The sequence below is a fragment of the Chelonoidis abingdonii genome, chromosome 1 (assembly GCF_003597395.2).
Source record: "Chelonoidis abingdonii isolate Lonesome George chromosome 1, CheloAbing_2.0, whole genome shotgun sequence".
In the NCBI taxonomy this organism is placed as follows: domain Eukaryota; kingdom Metazoa; phylum Chordata; order Testudines; family Testudinidae; genus Chelonoidis; species Chelonoidis abingdonii.
In genome coordinates, this window is record NC_133769.1 from 258,528,273 (window position 1) to 258,556,184 (window position 27,912).

The following is a 27,912-nucleotide window of genomic DNA, read 5'->3' on the forward strand; positions in this document are numbered from 1 at the left end:
TTTCTGTTTCCCTTCAGAATTGGTTTGCAGCTATAGATTTAGAAGACATATATTTCCATACATCAATAAGACCTTGTAATCAGAAATATCTGAGTTTTATAGTGGAGGAGGACCATTTTTAGGTCAAGGTCCTCCTTTTTTGGGTTGTCTGCAGCACCCAGGGTATTTACAAAATGCCTGTATGGAGTAGAAGTGTTCCTAAGAAGGCAGGGGATGTTTGTATATCTGTATCTGGATGATTGGTTAATAAAAGTGTCATCCAAGGAAGACACCCCACTGCATGTGAAACATGTTTTCCTCTTTGCCAGTCTGGGATTATAAATAAATTGGGAGAAATCCATTTTAATCCCATCCTGAAGGATACTCTTTATTGGGGGGAATAGTAGATTCAACTATGCCAAAAGCTTTCCTTCCGGAGGAGAAATTTATAAAAGTAAAAATGTCTATAATCTCCTTTTTCAATGCCTGCAACAACCAATACTTTTCTTTTCTATGGTTGCTGGGTCTATTGGTGTCAGTCATGCCAATGATGCCATATGTTCATCCTCAGATGAGGGAACTTCAGCACTGCTTACCAGTAAATTACAGACTAGGGACATGTATTGCAAACTAGTAATTCTACCCCAGGTTTTAGCACCACTAACATGGTGAGTAAATGTTCAAAACATAATGAAGGATATGCCTTTCAGTTCCCTTCCTCCATTGGTAATACTTACCTCTGATGCATCCACACTGGGATAGGGGACACATTTGAACAGCAGGCTATTAATCAGAGCCTCATTGGTCAACAACTGAAAAGGATCTACACATCAGTGGTTGAGAGCAACACGATTGTTTTAAAGTCATTTCTACCTCAGGTCAAACACAAGGTAACAGACAATATGATGGCATTATATTATCTGAACAAGTAAGGGTGGGGAGGGGACTTATTCCCTACTGTTATGCATGGAGTCAAAGAAACTTTGGAACTGGTACATAGATTATCATCCAGTAGCAATCCATGAAGCAGGGAAGCAAAACCTGCGTACAGATTATCTGAGCAGGTTAGCATGTCAGATTCAGGAGCAGTCTTTGAAGGACTAAATAGTAAAACATCCTTTCAGTTTATGGGGGGGACTCCTATAACAGACCTCTTTGCATCCAGCAGCAACAGGAAGTATCAGAAATTTTGCTCAAGCGCAGGTGGAGACAGGGAATCACTACTGGGTAACTTTCTAATACATTGGGGTCAGAGCTTAATATATGCTTCCCCTTATTTTCCCTCATGCAGAAAGTGAGAAACAAGGTCAGACTGGCAAGGATAAGGTAATTTTAATAATGCCAGCATGGCCCAGATGACAGTGGTATCTAGACTTAATTCATTAGTCAAAAGGGCTAGTGGAGCCTCTGGCACTGGAGTTGTCGCAATACCGCAGAATGGTTTATCACCCTGATCTTCAGTCTCTTCATCTTAAAGAGTGGGGAACAGGACTCTGGGAATGTCAGAAAACAGTTGTTTGTTATAGGTGCAAAATGTATTGTTGGATTCCAGGAAATAGCCCACACAGAAGTATTATAGCCATAAATGGAAAAGATTTTTATTGTAGATTTTCATTCATGATATATATCCATATACAGCATCAGTTAGTTATGTTTTACAATAATTATTATACCTTTAAAAAAAAACAAACAGGTCTTTCACTATCTGCAGTAAAGGTTTATGTCTCTGCCATATTAGCATATCATGTACCTGTGGGGAGGAAATCAATTTTTACTAACAATGTAGTTAAAAGTTTCTTAAAGGGCCTAAATAATGTATACTCTCCAATAAGATGCTCTATGCCATCTTGGGATTTAAACTTAGTGCTTTCACATTTGATAAGACCTCTCTTTGAGCATTTTTAGGAAACTATAATTTATTTTATTTGTCTGTTAAGACAGTGTTTTTAATACCCTTCACCTCTGCAATGCTTATAAGGCTTATAAGCGAACTACACGTATTAATCGCTGATCTGCCTTTTTCTGTTTTTCATACATGCCCAAAGTTTTTTGTTTTTTTTTACCAGAAGTGGTGTCCGATTTTCATATAAAACAGTCTATAATTTTACTATTTTTTCCCCCAAACCCTAATCATGTGGTGGAGAGGCTATGTTACATACTCTCGATGTTAGAAGGGCTCTAGCCCTTTATTTAGATAGCAGCAAAATTTGTTGCTTATGAAAGAGAGAATACGGGAAAAACTATTTCTGTTTAAATGCTTTCAGGATACATTAACACCTAATATAACCTATCTTACGAATTTAAAGGGTTGTCCCTTCCTCAGGGAGTTAGAACACTTTCTACTGGCAGTCTCTATGGCTTTTCCTCTAATAGAAATATGTAGAGCTGTTCTGTTCACACTTCCACTAAACTCTACTGCTTAGATTTAGAATCTAGCTCTGATGCAAGATTTGGCAAAGCAGTCCTGCAGTCCCTGTTTAATTAGGACTTTGTGGTCTCACCATCCTGGGTCAGACTACTGTTTTACTAATCTATCCCATGAGTGGGAATATACAGAGAATGCTTGAAAGAGAACTGAAGGTTACTTACCTGTAACTGAGGTTCTTAGAAACAGACGCCTGCCTGCCTGCCTCTCCCTGCTATTTCAGACTCTTACTCACTAAAAGGGTTTGGGGTTGTATGGGAAGGAACTGAAGATCCTCACTCTCGGATGCTCAGGCAAGGGAGGCGTGTGAGTGCTCCAATGGCTAGAATTCTACCATTTAGGCTGTACCAATCGGAGCATCCCATGAGTGTGAATATGCAGAGTCCATCTCAAAGAACCTCAGTTACAGATAAGTAACCTTCATGTAATTCACAGTTACTTTTGAGTATGTTGGGTATTCCCTTTCACTTTGGTGGAAATATTAAATCAGAGAAAATAACGAATGCAAAAAAGGCAGATAATGGCAGTAAATTGTAGCAGAAAGCTTCTCCCTTAACCTAACCAAATCCTGAAAAGAATGACTGAAGGAAAACATCTCTACTTTAGGCCCCCAGCTGGTATTCTCATGGGAGTGTAATGAGCAGCTCAGGATGCAGACCTGTGACCTTGAGTGTACAGATCAGTTAAAAACAGGAAACATGCCACCTCATCAGATATTTAGCACAACACTAAGATAATAGTTAATCCTGTATACCCTTCATGTGACCGATACACACTTATTTATCCTCTGCTTCGATCGAAAGTGTAGGGAAAATGATGACAAGTTTCTATTTATTCTGGAAACTTATACCCCTAACTCTAATGTGAGGACTCTTGTTTGAAGCAAGTTTTTTTCCTTTTGCACATACACATGCTGGAACCTGGATATAACAAAATCTTGTGTATAATGAAGTGCTTTTTGAGGTGGGGAGAGTGACTTCACTGTGGGCCAAATCCTGGCCCTATCCTACATGAGAAAGGAGCTCTTACTCCCAACTAGAACCTCTCTGTGCTGTCTGATTGACTGGTGGGTTAGGCTGGTGTGGTAGGGGGCAAGGAGGTGGTGCTTAGATGTTGTGTTCAGGTAAGCTGTTACCTGGAGGGGCAAGGAGCTCATGCAAATAAACCTAACTTGGTTCTGTGAAGATCCTTCCTCTCTGCTGTGCAGTCCCGACATTGATTACTGCTACTTTGGGCCTTCATGGCCTCTGCAAAACTGCCTTTGGTGGATGTGAAACATACCATTTGTAACTCAGGGAGTTCTGGCAGGCTGCGTCCTTCCCTCCACCCCACTCCCCGCTGCTTAGGCTGGTGGAGGAGCTGTGGCAAAGTGAAGCCAATTAAAGGCAAATAAGTTTTGTCAACTCTAATTTTGGTGTATCCTAATATAAATCCTCTGCTTCGGGCAGGCCCCATAACTCCTGAAGAGTTCTGTCCAATCCAGTGGAATGGAAGCGGAGTTTCTCTCTCCATCTGTGTTGACATGTTTGCTGAACAGCTGTGTCTTTCTCAGATGAATACTTTCAAAGCTGAGGGGATGCAAATCTTTAGAATTGTTACGGTTTGGTACTGAGAAAACTCAGAGTCCTCATTCTGAAGTCCTCATTGTGACATTTGAATTCCTCTAGAGGTTTACTCTTGGCTTGAAAGAAGACAAAAAAAAGAATCCTATGCTAAACCAAACATATTAGGTAAGCAGTGGGAAGTTTTATCTACAGCAATAAATCCCTACTAGGAGAAATCAAGATTATAGGAGGAGAGAACTAATTCTGCCTTTATTATGCACTGGACAGAAGTAGCTTGTGGGAAGTGGAAAGATGTGACTGTCATCCACTAGACACATAAGGGAGTAATAAAATAGTGAACAAATATAAATATAGCCACCATACAAATAAAGGAAACAGATAGCTGAGTTACACAACAATAGTCTTTAAGAAATCAGCTCATAAATTAGAATTAGCTGGACATATAAATTGCTGTACAGTCTGTTCAATTACATTTACACTTAGAAATTTATACTTACAAGAAGAAAAATGGATATCGTTTGTTTGGATTATATAAAGAATATATTAATACACAAATTATTGTGAAACAGAGTTTACATCACTGCCACACAACCGCAAGAGCAAGGAAACGAAAAGTTGTGCTACCTAACAATACCTACGCTCTACTTCTCTGCTCTCAGGCCCACAACTTACCCATTCCCCCAGTCTTAACGCTGTCTTTTCAACTTCTCATTTTTTGCATGCCCTTTTACCAAAGTACCCAACACTAATAGTTGTTCATGTTTGGGACAGCAGTTTCTTGTATTTGGCAAAGGAAATTCTGAAAGTCTGGAACCTCTAGTGAGGAAAAAGTTAAGATTATGGCGTGTGGTCTGAGGTGTGTTGAATTAATGTAAATGGAATAAATGGGCCCAAAGGAGTCAAAGGTATTAACATTAACAATCTTTCCAGTTTTAAACAAAGCAGAGGGTTCCACATACAGACACCTCAGCTTGCTTAGGAGATGGTAAGCACCATTACAAATCCTTTTAATCTTTTATTAAAGATACAGAAAAAGGAAGGAAAACAATTAAAGCATTTGAACTGTAAAGTATGAAGTAAAACTTTCATGTTAACAATATCCCTTTAGCTGTAGAGAATATTTAGAAGGAAAGAAACCCTGCTTAACTGGCTCTTAGATGGGGAAGAGATAAAGTTAGTTAGGATGGGCTGGAGCTCTTGCTGAATTCTGTTCCTGTTTTCTAAAAGACACAACAAGACAAATAGACACAAGAGGAGAGAAAAGAATAACAAAGACAGAAAATATAGCTTCTTTGTTTGTTGCTAACTGTCCCTTGCAACCTCACTTCCGGAAAATCATAGGCACAGTGCCTGAATTGCATTTGTGTCTGCAGCAAAGCAGCACTGTTCAGTTTACTGATCAAAACAGGTGTACCTCCATATTAACCCACTTGGTGCTGGATGAATGAATCCATGGTCCAAAAATATTTATACTGTAGTTACATACTATAGTCCTGATCCTGCAATTGGATCTGTGCAGGCTGGCCCTCCTGGAGCTCTAAAGAAGTCGTCCGAACTCTGCACAGGTCCAGTTGGAGAATTAGGTCTGTATAATGTGTCGGCATTTGTGCTGTTAATATTCTGGTGTAAACTAAATTGCCCGAGAGCTTTCTGTGGGAAAGTTCCATGAAATGAAGGTGACTATGAATGGAATTGGCCGATGAAAGCGTGCCAAGGACATTGCTTGTGAGGTAATTGTTACATGCAGAGTCTGACTAGAGAATTTCTACACTGGATTAGAAGAGTATCATAAGCGAAAGTGAACAAACAATTTCAAATGAGAATCCAAAGTAGTTTTTGGGAGTTCACATGTGGATTTACTGTATTCACATGCTCATTAGAGAAGCCAGTTTGCCACGGTGCTACCGGTTTGACCATAACAATTGAAGCCTAGAAAGTACATATCCATAATTTCTTTACAAATACATTCTCAATAACGTAACTTTCCTGTTATCTGTTCTCCATAAATAATTCAAATATCTGCTATCTTACGCTGTAGGTTTGTGTAATTTAATGATTGGCGTCCTGAGAAGTGAGTCATTAACTCTGCACATCCAATAAAAATACTGTAATGAACTTGCTGGCTCATTATTTGGCACTGTGTTAATCCCCAGTTTAACATCCAGTCAGTAGAGGGGTCTAAGACAGGGGTTCTCAAACTGGGGGTTGGGAGTTATTGCATGAGAGATAGTGAGCTATCAGCCTCCATCTCCAAACCCTGCTTTGCCTCCAGCATTTTAGAATAGTGTTAAATAAAGTGTTTTTAATTTAGAAGGGGGGTTGCACTCATAGGTTTGCTGTGTGAAAGAGGTCACCAATACAAAAGTTTGATAAACACTGATCTAAGGACAGGAAGGGGAAGTGTTGAGCTGAGGTCAGAGGAGTTCATGAATGAGTCAGAGGCTGCACAGAATTAGCTAGGAGCAGAAGGCCAGAGGCAGGAATCTGGGAGAGCCTGGTTGTGGAGAGAGGGCAAGGCACCAGGGGCAGCATATGGCTCCTCCGTTTGGGTTATCTGCCGGCACCCAGACCGTGGCCCTGCCCCCCACTCAGTCTCCTGCCTTGAAGCCCTGCCTATACTCCACCCCCAGCCCCGCTCTGCTCCCTTCCTGGGGCCCTTGCTGCTCACACCTCTGCGCCCCCTTCCATACCCGCTGGCTGGCAGGCTGCTCACCACTTGAGTGTGCCTCTTCACCCCCTCCCACGAGGCCCCCGTATAGGCGGAATGGGGACAGGAAGAGGCAGAGCCTTAGGAGAAGAGCAGGAGCGGGGCCCTGGCTAGGATGCCCACCCTTTCAGTGGTGGCATGCTCCAAAGGTAGTATGTTGGCTGTTTGGGGAGGCCCTTGGCCTCTTATATCTGCCGCCTATGCGAGGCACTTTAGGAACTGGGGCTAAAAGGGTGAGAGCTGGTATGGGAAGCAGCTTGTTGGTGATGAGGGCCAGTAGTAGCTGTAACTCATAGCTACATGGGAGCAGCTAGGAAACAGGAGAACACTGTGTGGAAGGGTCTGAATGCAACTGAGAAAAAGGCCTGAACGCTGGTCAGGGGATACTTCAAAACATGAATTATAAAACTTACATAAATGCTCATGCAAGTTTTTCTTGTAAGAAATCAAGCTAGAGTGTGCCAACAAGATAAGTAATTTTAGTTCATGAGTTTGTTTATTCTGTGCTTTGGAAATATTATCTGTAGATCCGTGGGTTTTAGTTTATATGCAATAGGAATATCACTGACCCTTTGCCAAGCCATGGTGGATTTGCAGGTAGGTTTCCCATGGGAAGATAAATCAATGACAGGGCATTTTTCTAAGTGGTGTTTTTTTTTTTTTATGAACTGTACACAAATCCTGATTCCTTGAACAAGCTGCACCCAGACAACTCCCTTTTGCAGAAACTTCGGCTACTCACCACTGTCCTTTCACCACGAGGCAGCTGTCTTGCATCTCTCTCTCAACTTAAAACATTTTGTTCACTGTGCCTCCATCAGTCAGACCTTGGGAAACCATCTAGCCCAGATCTGCTCTCTGAGAATCACAAGGTCTTCTGGGGCTATCTATCAATCCTTTTGGCAGTGCTGCACTCAATGTTTCAATGCCAAACTGATTTAGGAGCCCAAATCTCACTTTCAAATAGGGTTTAGGCTTGTGCAGCAATCCCTAAAACCTTTAAAAATCTGGGTCTTAGTGCTCATATGTCAATTCAAAACACACATGGAATTAGAGCCTGTTATTTTAGTTAGGTCGTATAAGCTTTAGTGGGAGTTAAAATGTAAGGGTAGCCCTAGCGTGTATTTTCCTTGATGTAAATTTAGAAGTAGTGTGTACCTGTACATGCGAATAATGATTCTTGTCCTCAAGTGGATGGCTCTCTATTAGTAAAATGAAAGGTCTTTGCAAACTTTAAGCCTCAAAAGTTCTTGTGAGTAAGGTGGCTGTATCTGAACCAATTTTTAGATTGTGAAATGACAGTCTATGTGTAAAGTTCAGAGTCACACAGCCAGCTAGTGCAGAGTTGGAATTAAAATCTAGGGGTCATGACTTGGTGTTATCATAAGCATAATTCCTAATTCTGAACCTTAGAGTCCAAAATGTGGGTGCCTGCATGAAACCTCCAAGCTTAATTACCAGATTGGATCTGATAGCGCTGCCACCAGCCAAAAATTTCCAGTGTTTGGCTCACTCTGGTCTCCCCAAAACCTTCCCTGGGGGACCCCAAGACTCAGATGCCCTGAGTCTTACCACAAAGGGAAATAACCCCCCTCCCCTTGTCTTCTCTTTACTTCCTCCCCAGGCTTCCCCTCCGTGGGTTATCCTGGAAGATTACTGTACTTAAACTCCTTGAATTACAAAACAGAGAGGGCAATTTACCTTCCCCACTCCTTCTTCCCCTGAGGCTGTACAGATTCACCCTCCGTAAATCTAACACAAAGAGAATTTCCCTTCCCTTCGTTCCTTAGCCTACCCAGAGAAAACTCAAACAGGTCTTAAAAAGAAAGCTTTATATAAAAAGAAAGAAAAACACATAAACATAGTCTCTGTATCAGGTTGACAATACAGGGTCAATTGCTTAAAAGAAAAAATGAATAAACAAGCTTATTCAAAAAAGAAATACAATTTAAACATTCCAGCAACTACACACATGTAAATACAAAAACAATATAAAAACCTATATTGTCTTATACCTGTACTTACAACTAGGAAACAGAAGATTAGAAGCTTGAAGATAGAAAGATCCCTCTCATAGCCGAGAGACAGACAAAAGACACACACCCCAAAATTCCCTCCCTGAGCTTTGAAAAATCCGGTTTCCTGATTGGTCCTCTGGTCAGGTGTTTGGTTCCCTTTGTTAACCCTTTACAGGTAAAAGAAACATTAACCCTTAGCTATCTGTTTATGACAGGTGTTCCCTGCTTCAACAGTGCTTTCTGCTTAAAAAAATAAAATAAAATAAAGTAAAATGCATGTATTATAGCCATGTCCATTAGTCTAGTGGTGAGTCCAAACCTACCACAATGCCTGGAACTTTCCATTGGGATTATTGAGGAGTTCTGCCTTTAAAATGAAAATGGCAGGACAATGCCAGTAGGTTTTCAAGGTTCTGACAGATGTTTATTGTAGCATCATGGTATTTTACTGTAAACCCGGTCAGTAAACCTGTAAACCTGTACAGTACTCCAACTTGTTAAATGAGTATGCTGTAAGGAATTTCAAAGTCTTTCATGATGTGAAGTAGAAAAAGTCTCTTTCCATAAAGAGAATGAATGCATTGTCTAATGCTTTCATAGCCTGATAGCACTGATTGTGGGGAATAGTCATTAGATCACTGGTTTGAAAAAACTGTTTACATTGAAGTCCTATTGAAATGAATCTGTGTGTAACAATGATATGTTTTAAACAATACTTCTTGATTTATTTGGTTTCCAGGAAAAGTAGCTATACAGAAGGAAGATTTGCAGAAGTACCATAACAGAGACACCTGGTTTCAGCTACAGCATGTTGATGCTGATTCAGAAGTACAGGTGAGATTTCTCCCTTGTCAAGGTATTTTATAATGCCACCATTGCAACTTCTAGGACCATCTAATTACAGAAAATAAGATGGCATAGATATGGAAGTGTCATTAATGACTACAATTGAGGTTACATTGATATTTGTAATTAAAGTGTGTGTGTGTGGATTTTTTTTTTTTAAACTGGTGATATAAGGTGAAATTTTGGTATATTGAAGTCAATTTTTTGTATTGATTTAATTGATTTCAATCTAGGCTTTTGTAATTTACCATATGGTTAAAGCTACATAAACTGTAAGGATAGTGTGAAATAGGATGGCTAGCTACAAAATGCAAGACCTTCAGGATATTTAGTAGATAACTGCTCAGTCTTAAAGGGAAACTGTCAACTTGGAAATGAGGATTACAAGCACCACCTAAAATTATTATTACACAAAAAACTATGTGAAAAGAACATTATTAAGCTTGCAAATTCAAACTCTCAAAAGTTAGGAAGTACCAGAATTAAGAGAGCCTGTCCTGGGTCTTAGAAAGGTGGCAACCTTAATAATAGGTGGTGCTGTCAGCCTTGCCTTTAATTAATGGAAAGTTATCAAGAAAAAAGTGTCTGTTTTCAGCTTACTTTGTGCATTTGACAGCTTTCCACATGTTGTCAGTTACACCGATTTCCTATTTAGTGAAACTCTCTGTTGTCTGGGACAACTCTTAATGTCAACAAGGAGCAGAAAATACCTTATAAAATATATTGAGAAGTTTGTGTGGGGAGGGGAGAAGCATGCTATTTAGAGAATGCCCTATCAGAAACTGGAATCTTATAAAATTTTAAAAAAAGAAACAAGAATCAAGTTATTCCTCTAACTTCTTTGATAGCCAGGCAACTGTAGATTTCAGGGACACCTTTCTAATGGCTCCTTTCTGTGTCCACAAGGCCTCTTGTGAACCAGATTCCATTTTTAAAATAACAAATATTTTCCTTAAATAAGAACTGAATATTGTAGGTCACCTTCAAACAATGAATATTAGCGTAGGAGCCCCCAGACACTGTGGTCTGACTACAGTGCAGTGTTTTCCTATGCATGGAATGGGGAAATGCTACTCAGATACCACAGTGTGGTATCACTTTTGGCATATATTGGCTTTTTGATCTGCATGGGAGTGTGTGCATGCACACGGTGCACAGGAAAATGAATGTGTATACTGTGTATAAAGCATACACCTAAAACACGTCTGCAGAGTATGTACTATGTAATGAAGCATACTTATACTGTACTTTATATGTAGTTTTGCTTATTCCAAAAAAACGAAGTTGGGTAACCTACAATTATGAGCATGATATGAAGGCATTGTCATAATTGCTGTTCCAGCTCAGTCTGTAATGTTCTCTGGTAAAATATTGATCCTTTGTGTGTCTACATCACAGAAAGGCTTTTAAGGGCATTGAAATCTATTTTGTTTACTCTCGCTTCTCTCTTCTTCTTCTCCTCACCTACAAGGCTCTTGTGGCAGTAGTTTTAAAACAATAGATTGTATTAGTATTTATTTCCTGCAGGATATGAAAACTTTCCCTTATAATTTATCAGCTGAAGTGAGCCAATATTTGCGTAGTACTCAGCTATGTTGATTTTGCTGTAATATTGACACGTAGTTTGCCTGTGGGAGCTATATTAGACCAAGGAGACTCTCTAGGAGAACACTGATAATTTTATACTGAAGTTCTGAGCTAATAAAGCAAAGGTTTGTAAATATTCTAGTTTGAGGATAGTGAGAGCATAATATTAGCTGGAAAGCATGTACTGTTTGTGATTTTTTTTTTTTGTACTGCTTATCACTTCCTCTGTTTTGTGTCTTTATTAAAAAAAAAAAAAGGTTAAAAGCTGTTTCTGGCTTCTGTGATAAGCAATTATTACAACTAGCAGCAATATGAATAGCATTTGGACAATTTTACCCTGTTGCTTAAACTTCTCATGTAAGGTTTGTTAGAATATATTACAAGCGATTTTTATGTTCCCCACTATAATGGTGGGCAGACTTGGAAATACTCTGTGAGGGCTGCTATGTAAGGAGAAGGTAGTCCAACAAAAGGAGTAAAACAAAGGCTGATTTGTACTTGTGGTTGGTGTCTCAGCTGTACCTCCTTCTTGGAAAATTAATTTTATACATTTGTTAGGAGAGAAGATGAAGTATGGAATATGTTTAACAAAACTGGTGAAAAATATGTGTAAAATGTTTAATCAATTCATTTTCCTTTGTGTGTGTGTGTCTCTCTTCAAAACTGTTCTAGAAAGTGGCTGATAATTATTCACACTGAAGCGTGCAAAAAAACCTTGTAGTGTGCAAACAAGAAGCCCCGTTAGTGTGCAAACTAGCACTTAAATATTCTGACGGCGGTCCCCAGAGCCATAAAATCTAGTGGATTAAGCACAGGGCTGGGTGCCAAGAACTCCTGTGTCCTAGTCCCACCTGTGTCAGTCAGTGGCCTTAACACTCTTTCCAATTTTATATAGCAAAGTTAGTGGATGCTGCTTAAGAGTTAGCTCTACATGACTTGCCTAGGTAGTCCTGTTGCCTTATATATTAGGGTTAAGACTTGTGGAAATATTTGCCTAATTGATTCATAGTGGAGCTGGGTACTAACTTGTGTTTCTAAAGTGCTCCTTTGTAAATTCAGAGTACTAAAGTGAACCAGTGGAAATAAACTCTAGAGATGTCTTTGTCCCTGGACAATGGACATCTAATCATGCTAGTACTGCAGCTTTCAACCCAGATCATTATGAGGATCTGTTGAGTGACCTGGCGGGGTGAGCAGAATTGCACTGAGATAACTTAGCTCACTTCTCTCAGAGCCATGATGATGGGCAGTTGATCTTCCTTGAGAGAGCTCAATTATGGAGTCCTTGAAGACCCAGTCTTCTCTTTTCCTATTAAACATATATTCCTAATCCTTACCTTTAGGGGGAATATGTGGGACATTATGAACTCCAGTGTGGGAAATAGCTAGCTTCACATCTAGTGTAGACAGAGTGATAATCCCCATATCTCTGTGCCTGAAAGCAGCAACAGGATGAAGAAAAGTTATGTGAAACAATACATAGGCAAGATTGTATTAATGTTAGTAAGAAGGAAATATTCTGAAGAATTTTCCAAAGCTATACCAACGCCCTCAATTGAGGCTTGCTGAATTCCATTTGTCATGGTGACACGCAGTTGTGGGGTTCTGATGGGTTCTTTGTTGTGCCTGAAGAGCCAGATAATGACAGTGGCCGGGAGGCCATGCTGCTTCCTGTTGAATCCAGACTTTGTGATGGTGCTCCATAGATTTATTGCCTCCAGAGGCTTTTGCAATTCACTGAGCTTGGGATTGAAGGTGATATCGACCAAGAAGCAACAGCCGGCACAAAATGCAGCAGTCCATCTAATAAACAACCACTGTCTGATCAGCACATCACTGCTGCTCTGCTTCATGCACAGGTTCTGTCATCTGGATGAAAAAGCTGGGCCATCATTCTCTGAAAAACTGTTTCTCTGCAACCTGTTACAATAGCTGGGGATTGTGGAGCTAGCAATGCGTAGGGTGTAGCCTGCATGAGCCTGACATTTGGCATGTCCTTCCAAAAATCACAGAGGGCGCAACCGGAATTTTCCTAAGGAGGGGCCCAGGTTAACTACCTAGTAACAGGTCCCTACAAAAGGTGTATGAGGTTAAAAGTCTATATTAGTACATGTTACACAGAATATTAAAGTACAAAATCTAGGTGTTGGGGTGTGAGTGAGGATGTCAATCACATTCTCTACTGAGATGGACTGATTGCGATGCACTGCTAGTAGTGCTAATCCAGTGAGCTGATTTTCTTCCACAGTTTCTGAAATAGCTCTGATAGCCTCAATTATGTTTTAACATTAAACAGAAGCACATCCCAAATCGGTGCTGGCAATGTGCTATTCTGTATTATTTTTTGTCTGTGTCTTCACAATACTGCACATGTGACAGTCTCTCCAATATCTCTCTCTTAAGGAAGCTGCTAGTCTGTGTAAAACAATATTTTTGAAATTTGCATGTGCAAATAATTTCTTCTTCATGTGGTGGTCCCTCTGTGGATTCCAAATGTGGTATGCATGCGCACCATGCACCGGAGCCGGAACTGTTCATAGTAATGTCTGTTGAACTGCACGTGTGTTATACATCAACTGTGTGGTGCACCCAAGGCTTTAAGAGGCTGTTTGGGTCTGCGCCACTCCAGTTCCTTCTTACCACCACGTGGCCAAAGTCAGAAGCCTGGTTCCCCGGTGCTCTTAGCTTGCTAAGACAACTATTCTTCTCTCATTGTCTGTACGTAGGTTTTTTTTTCTCTAGTTATATATAGTTGTCTGTTAATTCTTAGATAGATAGGTTATCTTTGTTGGACTTCTCCCCTTGCAGGGATTCCTTCCCCAACCCGAGGACTATGCCCAGGCAAGCTGGCTTCAAATATTGTCCCTTGTGCCCACGCTCCTCCTCTGTGAGTGACGAGCACCAATGTTGTCTCTATTGCTTGGGTAAAGCCCATATTGCCTCCCACTGCTCCATCTGCCGCTCCCCTGGCTTCACAAGTTCAAGACAGAAAGAACAGGTTTCGCAGGTTCCTTATGGAGGAGGCAGTTTGCCCATGTGCACAACTATATCTGGAGCCCATGGGTCCGACGGCCCAATGCTCCGCACTAGCGGTGTGCACCTATCTTGGTCCTTCCCAGCTGGCAGTGACTGGACCGCCACAACTGACCAAGACCCATTATGCTTATAAAACGCACAACCATGAGCATAAAGGCGGTTCACCGACGAGGACTGCCTCTAAACGCAGCATTGCCTCTCTGAGCTGTGCTTGGTCACATGAGAAGTCATGTGTTGATCCGGATGCTCCAGCATCAAAGAAATCCCGCTCAGACCATAAGTAGAAGCACAGTGCTCCATCGGTCCTGCCACTGGCTGCAGTGACTGGTCCAGCACCATCCACTCTGGCTCCGTCCACTACTCTAGGACTGTCTGGACTTGCACATCCGATCTCGCATACACTGGGGTGCCAGTCCCCTCTCACGCTGGCGGCTGCACTATTGTTACCTTATGATGACTCCTCTCCACGCTCCGGGCCTCCGCCCGCTCCCAGACTGCCGTCTCCCACGGATGAACTGCTTCTGCTTCAGCCTCCTGTTCCGCTCTGTCTCTTTGCACTAGGCCCTTGCACGGAGGAACCTCTCTTGCTCCTGGACAGTCCACCTTCAGTTCACCCCACACCGCCAGCTCCAGCTGTCCCCCTGGACCCCTCTTCTGCTTCTGAGTGGTCCTCTGAACTGGATTCTACCTTCTTGCACACATGGTCATATAGTCCCGAGCCACGGCATCATCCACTTCAGCCGCTCTACACCCTGTCGGTTGACCTGTGGTGGCACTGCCGATGCCCAGCAAGCCCTGTGCTTGGCACTTGGGACCCCTACTATGACGTGGGGAACATCCATGCCCTGACCACCAGCTATTCCCTACACACAATGTCCCTCCCTCCATCTGTGCGGAGCCCCGGGACATTCCGGCACTGGTAGTACCATCAGACCCTCCGGTCCCTACTTCCACCGCCTCCGCCCTGGATGATGTGCTTATTCTGCCCTTCCTGCCCCCCATGACCATCTCCTTCATTGCATGACTATGGCCCTCAATCTGACTGTGGAGGACATACAGGACCCCCAGAACCAGTTCCTGGACAAACTGCAACAGTCCTCTTCCCCCCCCCCCCCCCGGACCTTCCTGCAGTACCCTGCCCATTCATGAGGCCATTTTACAACCAACTCAGACAGTCTGGCACACTCTGGCTTCTTGTGTCCCTGCTCCCAAGTGAACAGAACGTCATTATTTTGTCCCCTCCAAAAGGACTGACTTTCTTTTTACTCACCACCTCCTAACTCTCTTGTTGTCCACATAATTGAATACGCCAGACAGCAGCATTTTAAATCTACTCCCCCCCCCCCAATCATGCCACCAAGAAGTTAGACATGTTGGACCGCAAGGCCTACTCTTCTCCGGGCCTCCAATTCCGAATTGAAAGCTGCCGGGCCATCCTGGCCACGTGCGACTTTCTCTTGTACTTGACTTCGCAGACTTCAGAGCCTTTCTCCTTCTGGAGAAGCAGCAGGGCTTCCACCAGTTTCTAGATGAAGGCAAGTTGGTTGCCCAGATGACTGTCCAGGACATGGTTGATGCTGCTGATACTGCATCCTGCTCTCTGGCTTCAGGAGTTGTCCTCTGCCATGATTCCTGGCTACAGTCTAGCAGATTTCTGAAGGCGGTTCAGACTATGCTTGAGAACTTCCCCTTCCATAACAACAAACTTTGTGGAGAAAAGACTGATGAGTCCACATGCTCCCTTAATGACTCTCATGCCATCCTCTGATCATTGGGTATATAGCCTCAGCCCCAACCCACAGACAACATAGGTCATCCTTCAGATCCTGCCTTTGTGCCACCTATCAGCCATATCCTCAGCATCCCCCGGAACCTTCTCAGGATCACCAATGTGCTGCCTCTGCTGCTTCTGCTGTCCCACAACCATCCTCTAAACAGTCCTTTTGACTGTTTCCCTGAGACATGTGAACCCTCCTCCCAACCCCACCCTGATTGTTTTCAGGTGTCATCTCGTCCTTTTCGCACATGTGATTACCCCAGATCAATGTGCTGAACATTGTTCATCAGGGCTACCTCATAGAATTCCTCTCCTTCTTTCCCCGTTATCCTCCCATGGAGCTTTCAGGAAATCCCTCCCAATACCATCTTCTTCAAGAGGAGGCGTGTGCCCTCCTCCGCAAGGGTGCCATACAACCTGTTCCACAGCATACCATGGCCATGGTTTCTACTCCCCTTACTTCCTTGTACCGAAGAAGGGAGGTGGTCTCTGTCCCATTTTGGCCCTTCAGTTGCTGAACAAATTCATCCACAGATTCTGCTTCCGGATGGTCATGCTCCCCATCATCATCCAGTCACTTCCCCCTGGGGCCTGGTCTGCGGCTCTCAATATGAAGGATATGCTTCATATCCTTATTTCCATGTGGACAGCCACCTTGCTCATGGCAAATTCCTTGGCTTCATGGTGGGCTTTTCCCAGTACTAATTCTGAGTTCTCCCTTTTGGAATTGCCGCCATCCCCTGTGTCTTTATGAAGGTTTTCACCATCGTGGCAGCCCACATGCGTCACCTGGGTCGCTCTGTGTTTCCCTACCTGGACAACTGGCTCCTTATGTCACCATCCTGAGCACACTTCCTCACCACCATGTGGACCCTACGCACCTTCCTTGACACCTTGGAGATATGTATCCGAAGAAAAATCGGTCCTCACCCCTGCTCACATGCTTGCTTTCATAGAGGTTCACCTGGACTCTGTCACAGCCCAAGCCTTTCTTCCCTCAGACCCTTTTGCTGCTCTCACTGCTCTCATTGTGCAGCTTCATCGTTGTCCACGTACTTGAGTCCATCAGTGCCTTTCCTTCCTTGGCCATATGGCGGCCTGCATCTCCGTCACGCCATATGCCTGCCTCTATATGCGTTGCCTTCAACTGTGGCTCCACTCTGTCTGTGATCCTCAGTCAGACAGCCTTGGCAAACCAATCTTGATCCATTCCTCTGTCCTTGTCTCTCACTGGTTGTGCAAGCCGCCAGCAGTCTTAGCCAGTGTCCCTTTCACATACGCTCCTACCCCATACCACCCTCACCATGAATGCCTCACTCATTGACTGGGGCACACATCTGGACAGTCACATGGCTCAGGGCCTCTAGTCGCTTAGGGAGGCGTGGATTCACATCAGTATCCCAGAACTCCGTGCTGTCTGTCTTCCCTGCTGAGCTCTCCTACTCTTCCTCCAATCGCAGCATGTTCAGTTACTATTCGACAACATGACTGTGGTTGTCTATATCAACAAGCAGGGCGGAGCCAGATCCTCCTACCTATGCAAGGAGACTTGGTATCTCCAGGACAGGATCACTACGCATACTGTTTGCCTCCCAGGCACCAGCTACTCCTTGGGCAGATATTCTCGGCCGTTCCTTCCACGTTAGCCAAGAGTGGGAATACCATGACCCCACTCGCTGCTATTTCTTTCAGGAATGCTGCACTGGGACTTCTTTTCAACCCTGAATAACTACAGACTTCCCCTTTTTTCCAGGGGCGCTGTCAGCCCTTGCCCTTTTCCTCCCATGGATCACCGACCTCTGTTCTGCCTTTCCATCTGTCCCTTTGCTTCCCCAAGTCCTGCACAAGGTCTGTTGTGACCGGGCAACGCTCATTCTAATTGCCTTCCCCTGGCCTCACCAGTATTGGTACACAGATCTCCTTCATCTCTCTGTTCACCCATCAGTTCATCTTCCGGTCCTCCCAAATCTCCTCATGTAAGTACACAGCTGCCTGCGTCACCCCAGTCTGGACCCTCTCCATCTCACAGCCTATTATTTGGATGGAGTTCATGGATAGATGACTCCTGCTCTGCCCCCGTCCATGACATCCTTGCATGTAGCCACCACCTATCCGCTCAGGCCTGTTATCAGGCCAAGTGGCATTGTTTTGCTATGTTGGTGCGCCATCACCATCACGCCATCGACTCCACTTCTATTCCTGTTCTCCTAGACTACCTCCTCCACCTTTCCCAGTCGGGCCTCTCCCACTCCTCCATCCATGTGCACCTGATGACTACTAGCGTTTTTCTTCCCCTGTGGATGGCTTCTATGTCTTCACGCACCCAACCACCTCTCACATCCTTGTGGCCTTCTCAATGCTTTCTCGACTGTGCATAAATTTACCCCCTCCTGGGACCTCAACGTTGTTCTGTCTGCCCTCACTAAGCCAACCTTTGAACTCCTGGCAATCTGTTCCCTTGCGCACCTCTCCATGAAAGTGATCTTTCTTGTGGCCATTACCTCCGCACAGTGAGTTAGCGAACTTGCAGCCATGATGGCGGATTCACCATCTTCCACAAATACAAGATGTCCCTCCACCTCTATCCCAAGTTCTTACCTAAGGTGGCCTCCCCATTTCACCTCAACCAGTGCTTGTACCTCCTGATCTTTTATGCTAAACCATACACTTCTTCCGATGAGCATGCGTTCCAGGCTCTTGATGTTCGTTGGGTGTTGGCTTTTTATCTCCAACGCACCTGCGCCTTCCGAACATCTCCTCTTCATCGCCATTGAGGAGTGCTGCCAGGATTGTGCCCTTTCTTCACAGTGACTGTCCAAGTGGATCACCCATTGCATCGTAGACCGCTGTACGGTCTCCTGAGTCACCCACCCTCCCAGAGTCACAACCCACTCTGCCCGGGCATATACTGCAATATCGGCCTTCCTAGCAGATGTTCCCTAGAATGACATTTGTAAGGCAACTTCTTGGGCTTCTGTTCACACCTTTTCCACCCATTACGCCATCACCCCTGCCTCGGTGTTGGATGCTTCTGTCAGTCAGGCCATCCTTCAGACTGTCTTCTGGCAAGACCTCGCACCCGCCTCCTTGCTGACCACTGCTCACTACTCTCCCATGTTTGGAATCCACATAGTGATCATCACTCGAAGAAGAAGAAGAGATGGTTACTTACCTTCTTTGAGATCTGTGGTCCCTATCTGGATTCCAGTCTCGCCCTCCATCCCCTCTGCTCTGGGCTCCTCGGATTCCTGATAAGAGTGAACTGGAGCGGTGTCAATCTGCACAGCCTCTTAGAGCCTCAGATACACCATGTGGTCAACACACGACACATATGCAGGTCAATGGACACTACTATTGTAACTCCTTGGGTTTTAGAGAGCATGGCCTCTTTAAATCTTTTTCCTAAGGTGGAGGGGGAGAGTGAGAAAAAAAGGAGGGAAACTCCAAGGGGTGGCTCTGGAGCTCGGAGGGAGAGAGAGGCAGCAGCTCACAGGCCCTCGCAAGGGAAGCAGCAGAGAACCTGCCTGATGCTTGAGAAGGACAGAGTGGCTGATGGGGGCATCCCAGGACAGGAGCCAGGAGAAGCACTGTACCAGCGAGGAATAGCCCAAGAAGGACAGGCCGGAGCTGGACCCCCAGTATCACGGCTGTGTGGGGCTGTGAGTACTGGGGCTTGTGACTCTGCATTGGGAACAAGGAGGGAGGCTGCTAGCTAGTTAAGTGGGGAGGTGGTCGCTCTGTGTGGCTTTGCAGAGAGTGGCAGAAGAGGGCACTGAAGGGGTTTGTTGGAGAAAATTCACTGGCACCAAAGATGACCAGGAGCACCTAAGACTCACCACTGGACTGGAACTTTGCTCAGAACTCCTGAACTCTGTGTGCAGACACATTGCTCAGTGTCTGCCCCTCCAGACTGTGCTACCACCGGGCCCTTGGGGGCCTTGGTTTGGATGCAGCCCTGTTCTACTTCTCCCCCTATATTTCCCCTTGTTGTTTTTCTCCTCTCATCCCTCTGTAAATAAATATTTCCCTTTCCACTGTACTTTTCCTGTGGGTGTGTGTATTCACTCTGGGGGTTTAGAACAGGTGCCCCTGGGGTGGAAGGGATTTCTCCTGCTACATTCCTGGGCGCACTCGCTCTTGGCCAGAGCTGCCTGCAGAGCAGACTCCATCTTGGCCACGAGGGCGCTAAAGTTACACTATGAACAGTTCCAGTGCATGGCACACATGCATACCCACATTTGGAATCCAGATAGGGACTACAAATATTGAAGAACCTCCAGTTACGGTAGGTAATCTTCTCTTACATATGCAAATTAGATCGCTTGGATTTTTATGGCTCTGATTTATGAGATAAGGATCTTCAGGCTTCTGGGGTGCAAGTTTTGAGGATAGCAAAGGCTAGTAAACTGATTTTTAAAAGATTGTGTATAACAGTATTGTTCAAATTATATATAGAATTATTTGCTGTTAGACATTGCTAGTTTAAAATATAATGAACCCATTGTGCAGCGTCTGCATTCATTATGCTCAACTCCTCTCTTTGCTAGGTGCATGTAAATAAATTCAGCAAAGTTAATCATTGGCAAGTTTCAAAATGCCTGCATGTGCAATATATTGTAACCACAGGCTATTCAAAAATTAGAAGAAGAAGCTGTTTCCAGTTTTATATTAACTTTCTTTCCACCACACCGGAAATAAATGGGTGTGACCCTTTCATCTCTCAAAAGTGGCTTTCAGGTTTTTCTCTTTTAGTTGTTTTGAAGAGAGAAGAAATATATCTTGATGCAGTGGCAGGATGACTCTGAGTTATATGCTCACCAAGTGTAAATTTCAGAGAACCAAATTGTGTCAGAGAACCAGGGAAATAGAACCAGTTAGTGACCAGATCCTTCATTGTGGCAAGACTTCTGTCTGTCCAGATTTGCACTCAAATTTCTAAGCACTGAACAGCAAGACTATAGATCTCTCCTTTTTTAATTTTATTTTTCTGGTTTATTTTTTACTTTTTACAAGCCAGACTGAAGCATGGTGTGTAATGAGGAGCACCTGTTCTTGATAAGAAATTTCCATTGTTTCAAAATAGTATACTTGAATTTTATGTCTGAAGAATGTTCTGTCTTGGAAATGAAAACCAGATGCTAAAGTCCTCATTACGTACCTGTTCTTTATCCGAGGGAGAACCTCTTCCTAACTGCCCACCAGTGCTATGGTGAGGGGAGTCCACGCTTCTGATGCTCTGGAATCCCAGGATGTTTGAAGCTCCTAGAGCCTGAACAGAGTCCAGTCACTGTCCTAATCTTGAGGTCTCTAGGCACACTCACATAATGCAGACCCTGGCACCCCATCCAAGTGTCAGAACCTCCTGTCCAGACACCAGCCTGTCTTGACACAGCGCTTGACCCTTCAGGTTCCCTGCTACTTAAACATGCCCGTCTCCCAGAGCTCCACCCAAGGGTGTGGAGCGTCTGGTTATAATTTAACTCTCTCCATGGGGCACACAGTAGTTGTGAAGCAGTCAAAACACACACTTCACCCAGTCTTAACACCTTTAGGCTCCTAAGTACAGATCATACACAACAATAACGATCTGAAACTGCAACATCCCTCATTTTCTATCTCACTCTTTCCTTGTGAGCTCTTGGGGAACCATCTTGAGCCTAGAAAGGTAGGGTGTCGCATGGTGAATGGTCTCTCTCTCTCATTTACTAGAGAAAATGGACCCCAGAGCACACTAGCCTCTGCCTTTTTGAAATCTTTAGTCCTGATGTGGCAGGTGGGACACTTGCCATTTACTCCACATGAGCACAAACTGTCAGTTAACTTTGTTGCCAAGTGGACTTCCCCTGCTTCCCCTGTTCTTCTGGGCAAGGACCAGTCTTTTGTCTACAATGAATAGATTTCCAACGATTGGGTGTTGGAGACATTATTGTTCTTTTGCCACCAGCCATGGAGACCAGGCAGACCAGAGAGAGAGAGTAGGCAAAAGTCTTGCACGTTCAAAATGGAGTTTGCAGCCTGACAGGTGCAAAGGTTCATAATCTTGCACTGATTTCATACATTATATAGACATATGCCCAATTCATCACGGTACCATGTAAAAATATTTAACCAAAAGGAAAACACATCCATTGGCAGGATCTGAATGTGTTGAGGTGCTATTCCTCTTCCTTAAGAGAAACAGGAAAGCTAACATTGTGCCATTTGAAGATGTTTTGCAGTGTCTTAGCAATTGGGAAACATCTGATTCTTATCTATTAAATTGTACATTTGGAGACCAACCAGACCTCTGCAAGATACCCAGCATCTTTAATTCCATGATGAAGTGTGTTACAGCTTGTGTGTCTGCACCCTCAACAGGCTGGATTTGTTATGTTACAGACCTGTTGTATATGATGTAGGCCATATAGTAAGATCTCGTGTGCATCCCAAATTAGGCCCCGATATTTTATTTTGTTGGTGCTGCTCAGCCGTTAGTTAGTTATGAAATAGCTAGGGGCTGGAAGTGGAGTCCTCATCTAATCAAATGACCTGCCCAAGACAGACTATTAGCTCAGGCTGGTGAGCTCCAACTGGAGAAAATATTTGGCTACGGTTGCGCACCTAGTTGTGGTAAACTGTAGTCCAGTTTCAAAGCCTCTGGTGGCGGTGGCAATGCTAATTATGGGAATTCTGAAAACAAAATGGAATGTTTGATATTCAGTCATTTTCCTGTCCATACCAGAGATGATGTTTGTTTCTTTGTGGAGCTCTCATGGCTGAGTTCTGGACAAAACACTGTATCAGTGACTCTCTTCTGGTATTCTGAAAGTCAGGGAGGAGTTTGTCCCCTTTGTCTCTTCCCTAGTTTTCTCCCACTTGCACAGCTGAACTGACTTAACTGTTTTTCTCAGACAGGGAACTGCATGTGGTTGACCCCTGAGCAACTCTCTACTTAACTAGTTTGTTTCCACTGCCAGGCACCGAAGTTTGGGAAAGAAGACATGCAGACAAAAATAGTTTAGATCCCTATAGTGAGCCAAGTTTCTGTGGTCAATGATATTTATAAAGTGCCTTCCATTATATTTTATTAAGTGGAAGTTTCTGCTTATAGAGAAGTAAGAACACCAGAAATTGAAGGGATAATTTGTCAGTGTAGTCTGGCCCCAAATACCTCCTTTGCCTAAAAATGAAGTATGAAGGCTTTTGGAAGATTAATTAAATTGTACAATTACAGCTGAATTTCCCAAATAGCATCTGTAATAAGGCATTCAACAGATAAATTCTAAATGTGCTTTTTAAAAAAAATTCTTTAGGTTCTAATTGCTGTCACAGCACAGAATATAGTACTCCGGGACATCAAAAGTACCAGAAATTTCTCTCTGTCCAGTGGGTCTGGCCCATAATAGGGGTATTAAGTAGTGGTTTCAACTGGTATATTGCAAGATTCTGGAAACCTGTCAATATTTTATATTCCAAGAGCGTAGACTGTACATGCCTTTATACTATATATTTAGGGAGGAAGGATGAGTCCAGTATTTAGTGTGCTAGCCAGGGAATCTAGAGACTGAGGTTCAGTTCCACACTCCAGCGCAGACTTCTTATGTGACTTTAGACAAGTTGGTTAGTCTCCTTGCACCTCAGTTTTACAAATCAGGGTAATAGTACTCCCCTACCACACAGAGGTGTTGGAGGATTACATCTATTAAAGATTGTGAGGTGTGGTTACTGTGATAATGGAGGTCATATAAGTACATAAGAGAGAGATTTAGAAACTTTTTCAGACCTGCTACTTACATGAATCCTTAGCCATTTGTTCTTTAACTCCAGCAGTTTCTGGGGACAGGCACATCCCAGAAAGATGCACACCAGGGTTTCAAAGCAATCCTGAGCCAAACAATAGCACATAGCAGATTCTAAAAACCACTTTTGGAAAGGCAAGTATGGAATAACTTGCTCTGAGTCTCCATCTCTCCTTGTGTTTGCATAGTTGAAAAGCCCCGTTATTATTAAGTTTTCTATTATAGCGTCTTTAATCTCCTGGAGTATTTTGCATCACCATCACCATCCTGGTCAGGTTATCGGTAATATATCCCTACTGCTATATTCTTCTTATTCAAGCATGGAATTTCTATCCATAGAGATTCTATGGTACAGTTTGATTCATTTAAGATTTTTACCTTATTTGATGCTATGCTTTCTTCCATGTGTAGTGCCACTCCTCTGCGAGCAGGGCCTATACTATCTTTCCTACGTATTTTGTACAGTATTACTGTGTTCCACTGATTATCATAGTTCCACCAAGTCTCTGTGATGCCTGTTATACTAATAGCCTCATTTTAATACCAGGCACTCAAGTTCGTCCATTTTAGTATTTAGATTTCTTGCATTTGTATACAAGCACTTTAAAAATTTGTCATTGTGTGAGGTAATCGCATGGGACTTTTTCATTCGACTGTTCTTTTTTCAGTTCCTACCTGTACTTTATCAACTTCCATCCTAGTAAGCAGGAAAGGATATAGAGAATCGCCGTTAATAGAGCCTTCCCTAAGGGATCTCTCTGTCCGCACCAGGTGTTCACCTGCACCTGTCGGCTTTCCCCCAGCCCTTATTTTAAAAACTGATCTGCAACCTTTTTAATTTTACATGCCAGCAATCTGGTTCAATTTTGGTTTAGGTGGAGCCCATTATTTTTGTATAGGCTCCCCTTTCCCAAAAGGCTCCCTGGTTCCTAATAAATCTAAACCCCTCTACCCTACACCATCATCTCATCCACACATTGAGACCCTGAAGTTCTGCCTGTCGAACTGTCACTGTACTTGGAACTGGAAACATTTCAGAGAATATTACCATGGAGGTCATGGACTTCAGTCTCTCACCTAGCAACCTAAATTTGGCGTCTGGGATGGGTCGGCAAACTTTTTGGCCAAGGGCCACATCTGGGTATGGAAATTGTATGGCGGGCCATGAATGCTCATGAAATTGGGGGTTGTGGTGCAGGGGATGGGGGTGAGGGCTCCAGCTGAGGGTGTTGGCTCTCGGGATGAGGGGTTGGGGTAGCAGGAGGGTGCTTTGGGCTGGGACCAAAGGGTTCAGAGGGCAGGAAGGGGATCGATGCTAGGGAAGGGGGTTGGGGTGCAGGAGGGGTTCAGGGGTCCAGCTCTGGGTGGCGCTTACCTCAAGCAGCTTCTGGAAGCAGCAGCATGTCCCCCCTCTGTCTTCTATGCAGAGGCATGGCCAGACGGCTCTTCGTGCTGCCCCATCCACAGGTGCCACCCCTGAAGCTTCCATTGGTCGTGGTTCTTCCTGGCCAGTGGGAGCTGCGGGGGCGGCACTTGGGCCAGGGACAATGTGCGGAGCCCCCTGGCTGCCCCTACACATAGGAGCCGGAGGGGGGATATGCCGCTGCTTCTGGGAGCCATGTGGAGCCACAGCATGGAATGGGGCAAGTCCTGGACGCTGCTCCCTGGTGGGAGCTTGAGGGCCAGATTAAAACATCTGAAGGGCTATAGTTTGCCCACCCGGCTCTAGGATCTCTGTCCTGCCTTTCCCTATGTCATTGGTATATGTACCACGACCACTGGCTCCTCCCCAGCACTAAACATAAGCCTATCTAGATGTCTGAAGAGATCCTCAACCTTCACTCTCAATAGGCAATTCAGCAGGCCATTCTCCCGGTCATCACAAACCCAGCTATCTGTTTCTAATGATGAAATCCCCCAAAACTATTGCCTCTCTCTTCCTAATAACTGGGGTTCCCTCTCATAGAGAGGTATCCTCGGTGTGAGAGGATACCATGATATCAGCTGAAGGGAGGGAGCCAACTATGGAATCATTTCCCTCCGCTACACTTTGATGTTCTTCTCTGAGACTTCCATTCTTCTCAACAGCACAGAGGCTCTCAGGCTCAGGGTGAGACCACTCTACTGTATCCTGGAAAGGCTTCTCTATGAACATTGATCGGTCTCCCTGAGCTCCTCCAGTGCAGCCACTCTGGTCTCCAGAGCCCATATTCAGTCTATGAGGGCCACAAGCTCCTTGCACCCAAATGCACACATGCACCACCTGCCCACAAGGCAGGTAATCATGCATGTTTCAGTCAGCGCAATAAAGTAGATAGCCCCCACTCTGCTGCTGGACTTCTTTTTATTACTGCAGGTTGGTTTGCTGGGATTTTCCCTCTGTTTTATTTATTTATTTTTTTAGGGGGAGGGGTAATTTATTGCCCTAAGTTTAGAGCAGAGGTCAGCAACCTTTTAGAAGTGGTGTGCTGAGTCTTCATTTATTCACTCTGATTTAAGGTTTCGTGTGCCAGTAATACATTTTAACATTTTTTAGACGGTATCTCTTTGTCTATATTATATAACTAAACTATTGTCGTATGTAAAGTAAACAAGGGTTTCAAAATGTTTAAGAAGCTTCATTTAAATTTAAATTAAAATGCTGATCTTGAGCCGCCAGCCCGCTCAGTCCGCTGCTGCCCTGGGGTTCCGTTTACCTAGGCCGGCAGCAGGCTGAGTGGGACGGTGGCCAGGACCCCTGCTGACAAGGGGCCAGCGGCCAGAACCTGGGGCCGGCAGTGAGCTGAGCGGGGCCGGCAGCTGGGACCCCAGACCGGCAGTGGGCTGAGAGGCTCAGCCCACTGCTGCTCAGCCCACGGATGGTCAGGGGTCCTGGCCCTGCCCACATAGAGTGGGTAACTGTCCTCTCCCTGGTTCGAGCCCATTCTCTTCCTCTCTCTCTGCACTGAGCTGAGGGTGGGAGTGCACTGAGGACTGGGCCGGGGGTGAAGGAGCAGGCTGGGGGTTGGGGTGTAGGGTCTGGCCAGGAGCTAAAATGAAGGAGGGGGCTCAGGATTGGGGCAGAAGGTTTGGGTTTGGAGTGCTTACTTGGGCAGCTCCCATTTGTTGCGAGGGGTGCAGGTGAGAATGTGGGGGTGGTGGTGCAGGAGCTCCCATTTGGTGCTCAAGGTGGGGGTGGGGATGCAAGAGTCAGGGCATGGGGGGTGTGTGGGGGCTGGGTATGTGTAGGGGTGCAGAAGACAGGGCAGGGGGCTGGGTGTGTGTGAGGGGGGTGCAGGGATCAGGGCAGGGGCTTGGAGTGTGTCGTGGGGGTAGGGAAGGGAGCGGGGTAGGAGTTGGGACTCCTGGGCTCCGGGAAGGAGCTGGTGTCTGACGCTTGGGGGAGGAGTGCTGGGAGCGAGGACTCTGGATTCCTAGGTTTCCAGCTGGGCTCTAGTTGTTCGAGGGGGTGGGGGGCAGACAGAGACTAGGGCTCCAGACTCCTGGGTTCTGCCCTCAAGCCAGAGGGGAGCGGGATCCAGTGACCTAGGGTGGGGGAAAGAGGCATGACCCAACTGTTGCCAGGGTCCAGCAGGTGGCGAGCCACAGCCCCGGGTCTCCAACCCCAGGGCAGCCTGCCTGAATCCAGGGAGCAGGCCTGGTTGTGCTTGGGGAGGGTGGGCGCATGGCGCAGCTGGGACCCAGGACCCTTCCCCACTTACAGGCCTCGCAGGTGCTGCAACTCCTGTGGGGCCAGGTCCCTCTTCCTGCATCTGCCGGTGGGGCCGCGTCCCTCTTCCTGCCCCCACAGGTGGGGCCGCTCAGACTCCACGGACACTAGATAGCGGTATAGACACACTAACCTGGAAACACAACCTCCTGCCGGAAGTGATGGAGGTCAGGAAAGCATGCACAAATGCCAGCAGGGGGGGGCGGAGAAGAGTGGACCGAGCCGGGCAGGATTTTTAATGGCACGCTGCTGCCTGCCGGAGTCCTGGCCGCCGGCCCCGCTCAGCCTGCTGCCGGGCTGGGTTAAAAAAATACAAACATTGTATGGGTGAAGCACTAGACAATGACTTTCTTTAGACAGGTGCTTTTCAGGCTTCAGTGGGTTGGCTCCCATTTTTCAATTAGGCATATGTCAGAGTCCTTTGTCCACAAGAGCCCAGGTGTGGGCCAGAGGTTTTTCCTGTACATCATTGATTTTTAACTCTT

General features: G+C 44.9%; 1 protein-coding gene across 3 annotated transcripts in view; it reads left to right on the plus strand.

The window, feature by feature from the left end:
• RASA3 (RAS p21 protein activator 3) overlaps positions 1-27,912 on the plus strand; it is a 282,307-nt gene that overhangs the window by 174,360 nt on the left and 80,035 nt on the right. For all 3 annotated transcript variants that reach the window (XM_075061447.1, XM_032777821.2, XM_032777822.2), the window contains one exon: positions 9,434-9,528. In XM_075061447.1, the coding sequence (XP_074917548.1) occupies positions 9,434-9,528 (95 nt within the window). The remainder of the gene's footprint in view (positions 1-9,433; positions 9,529-27,912) is intronic.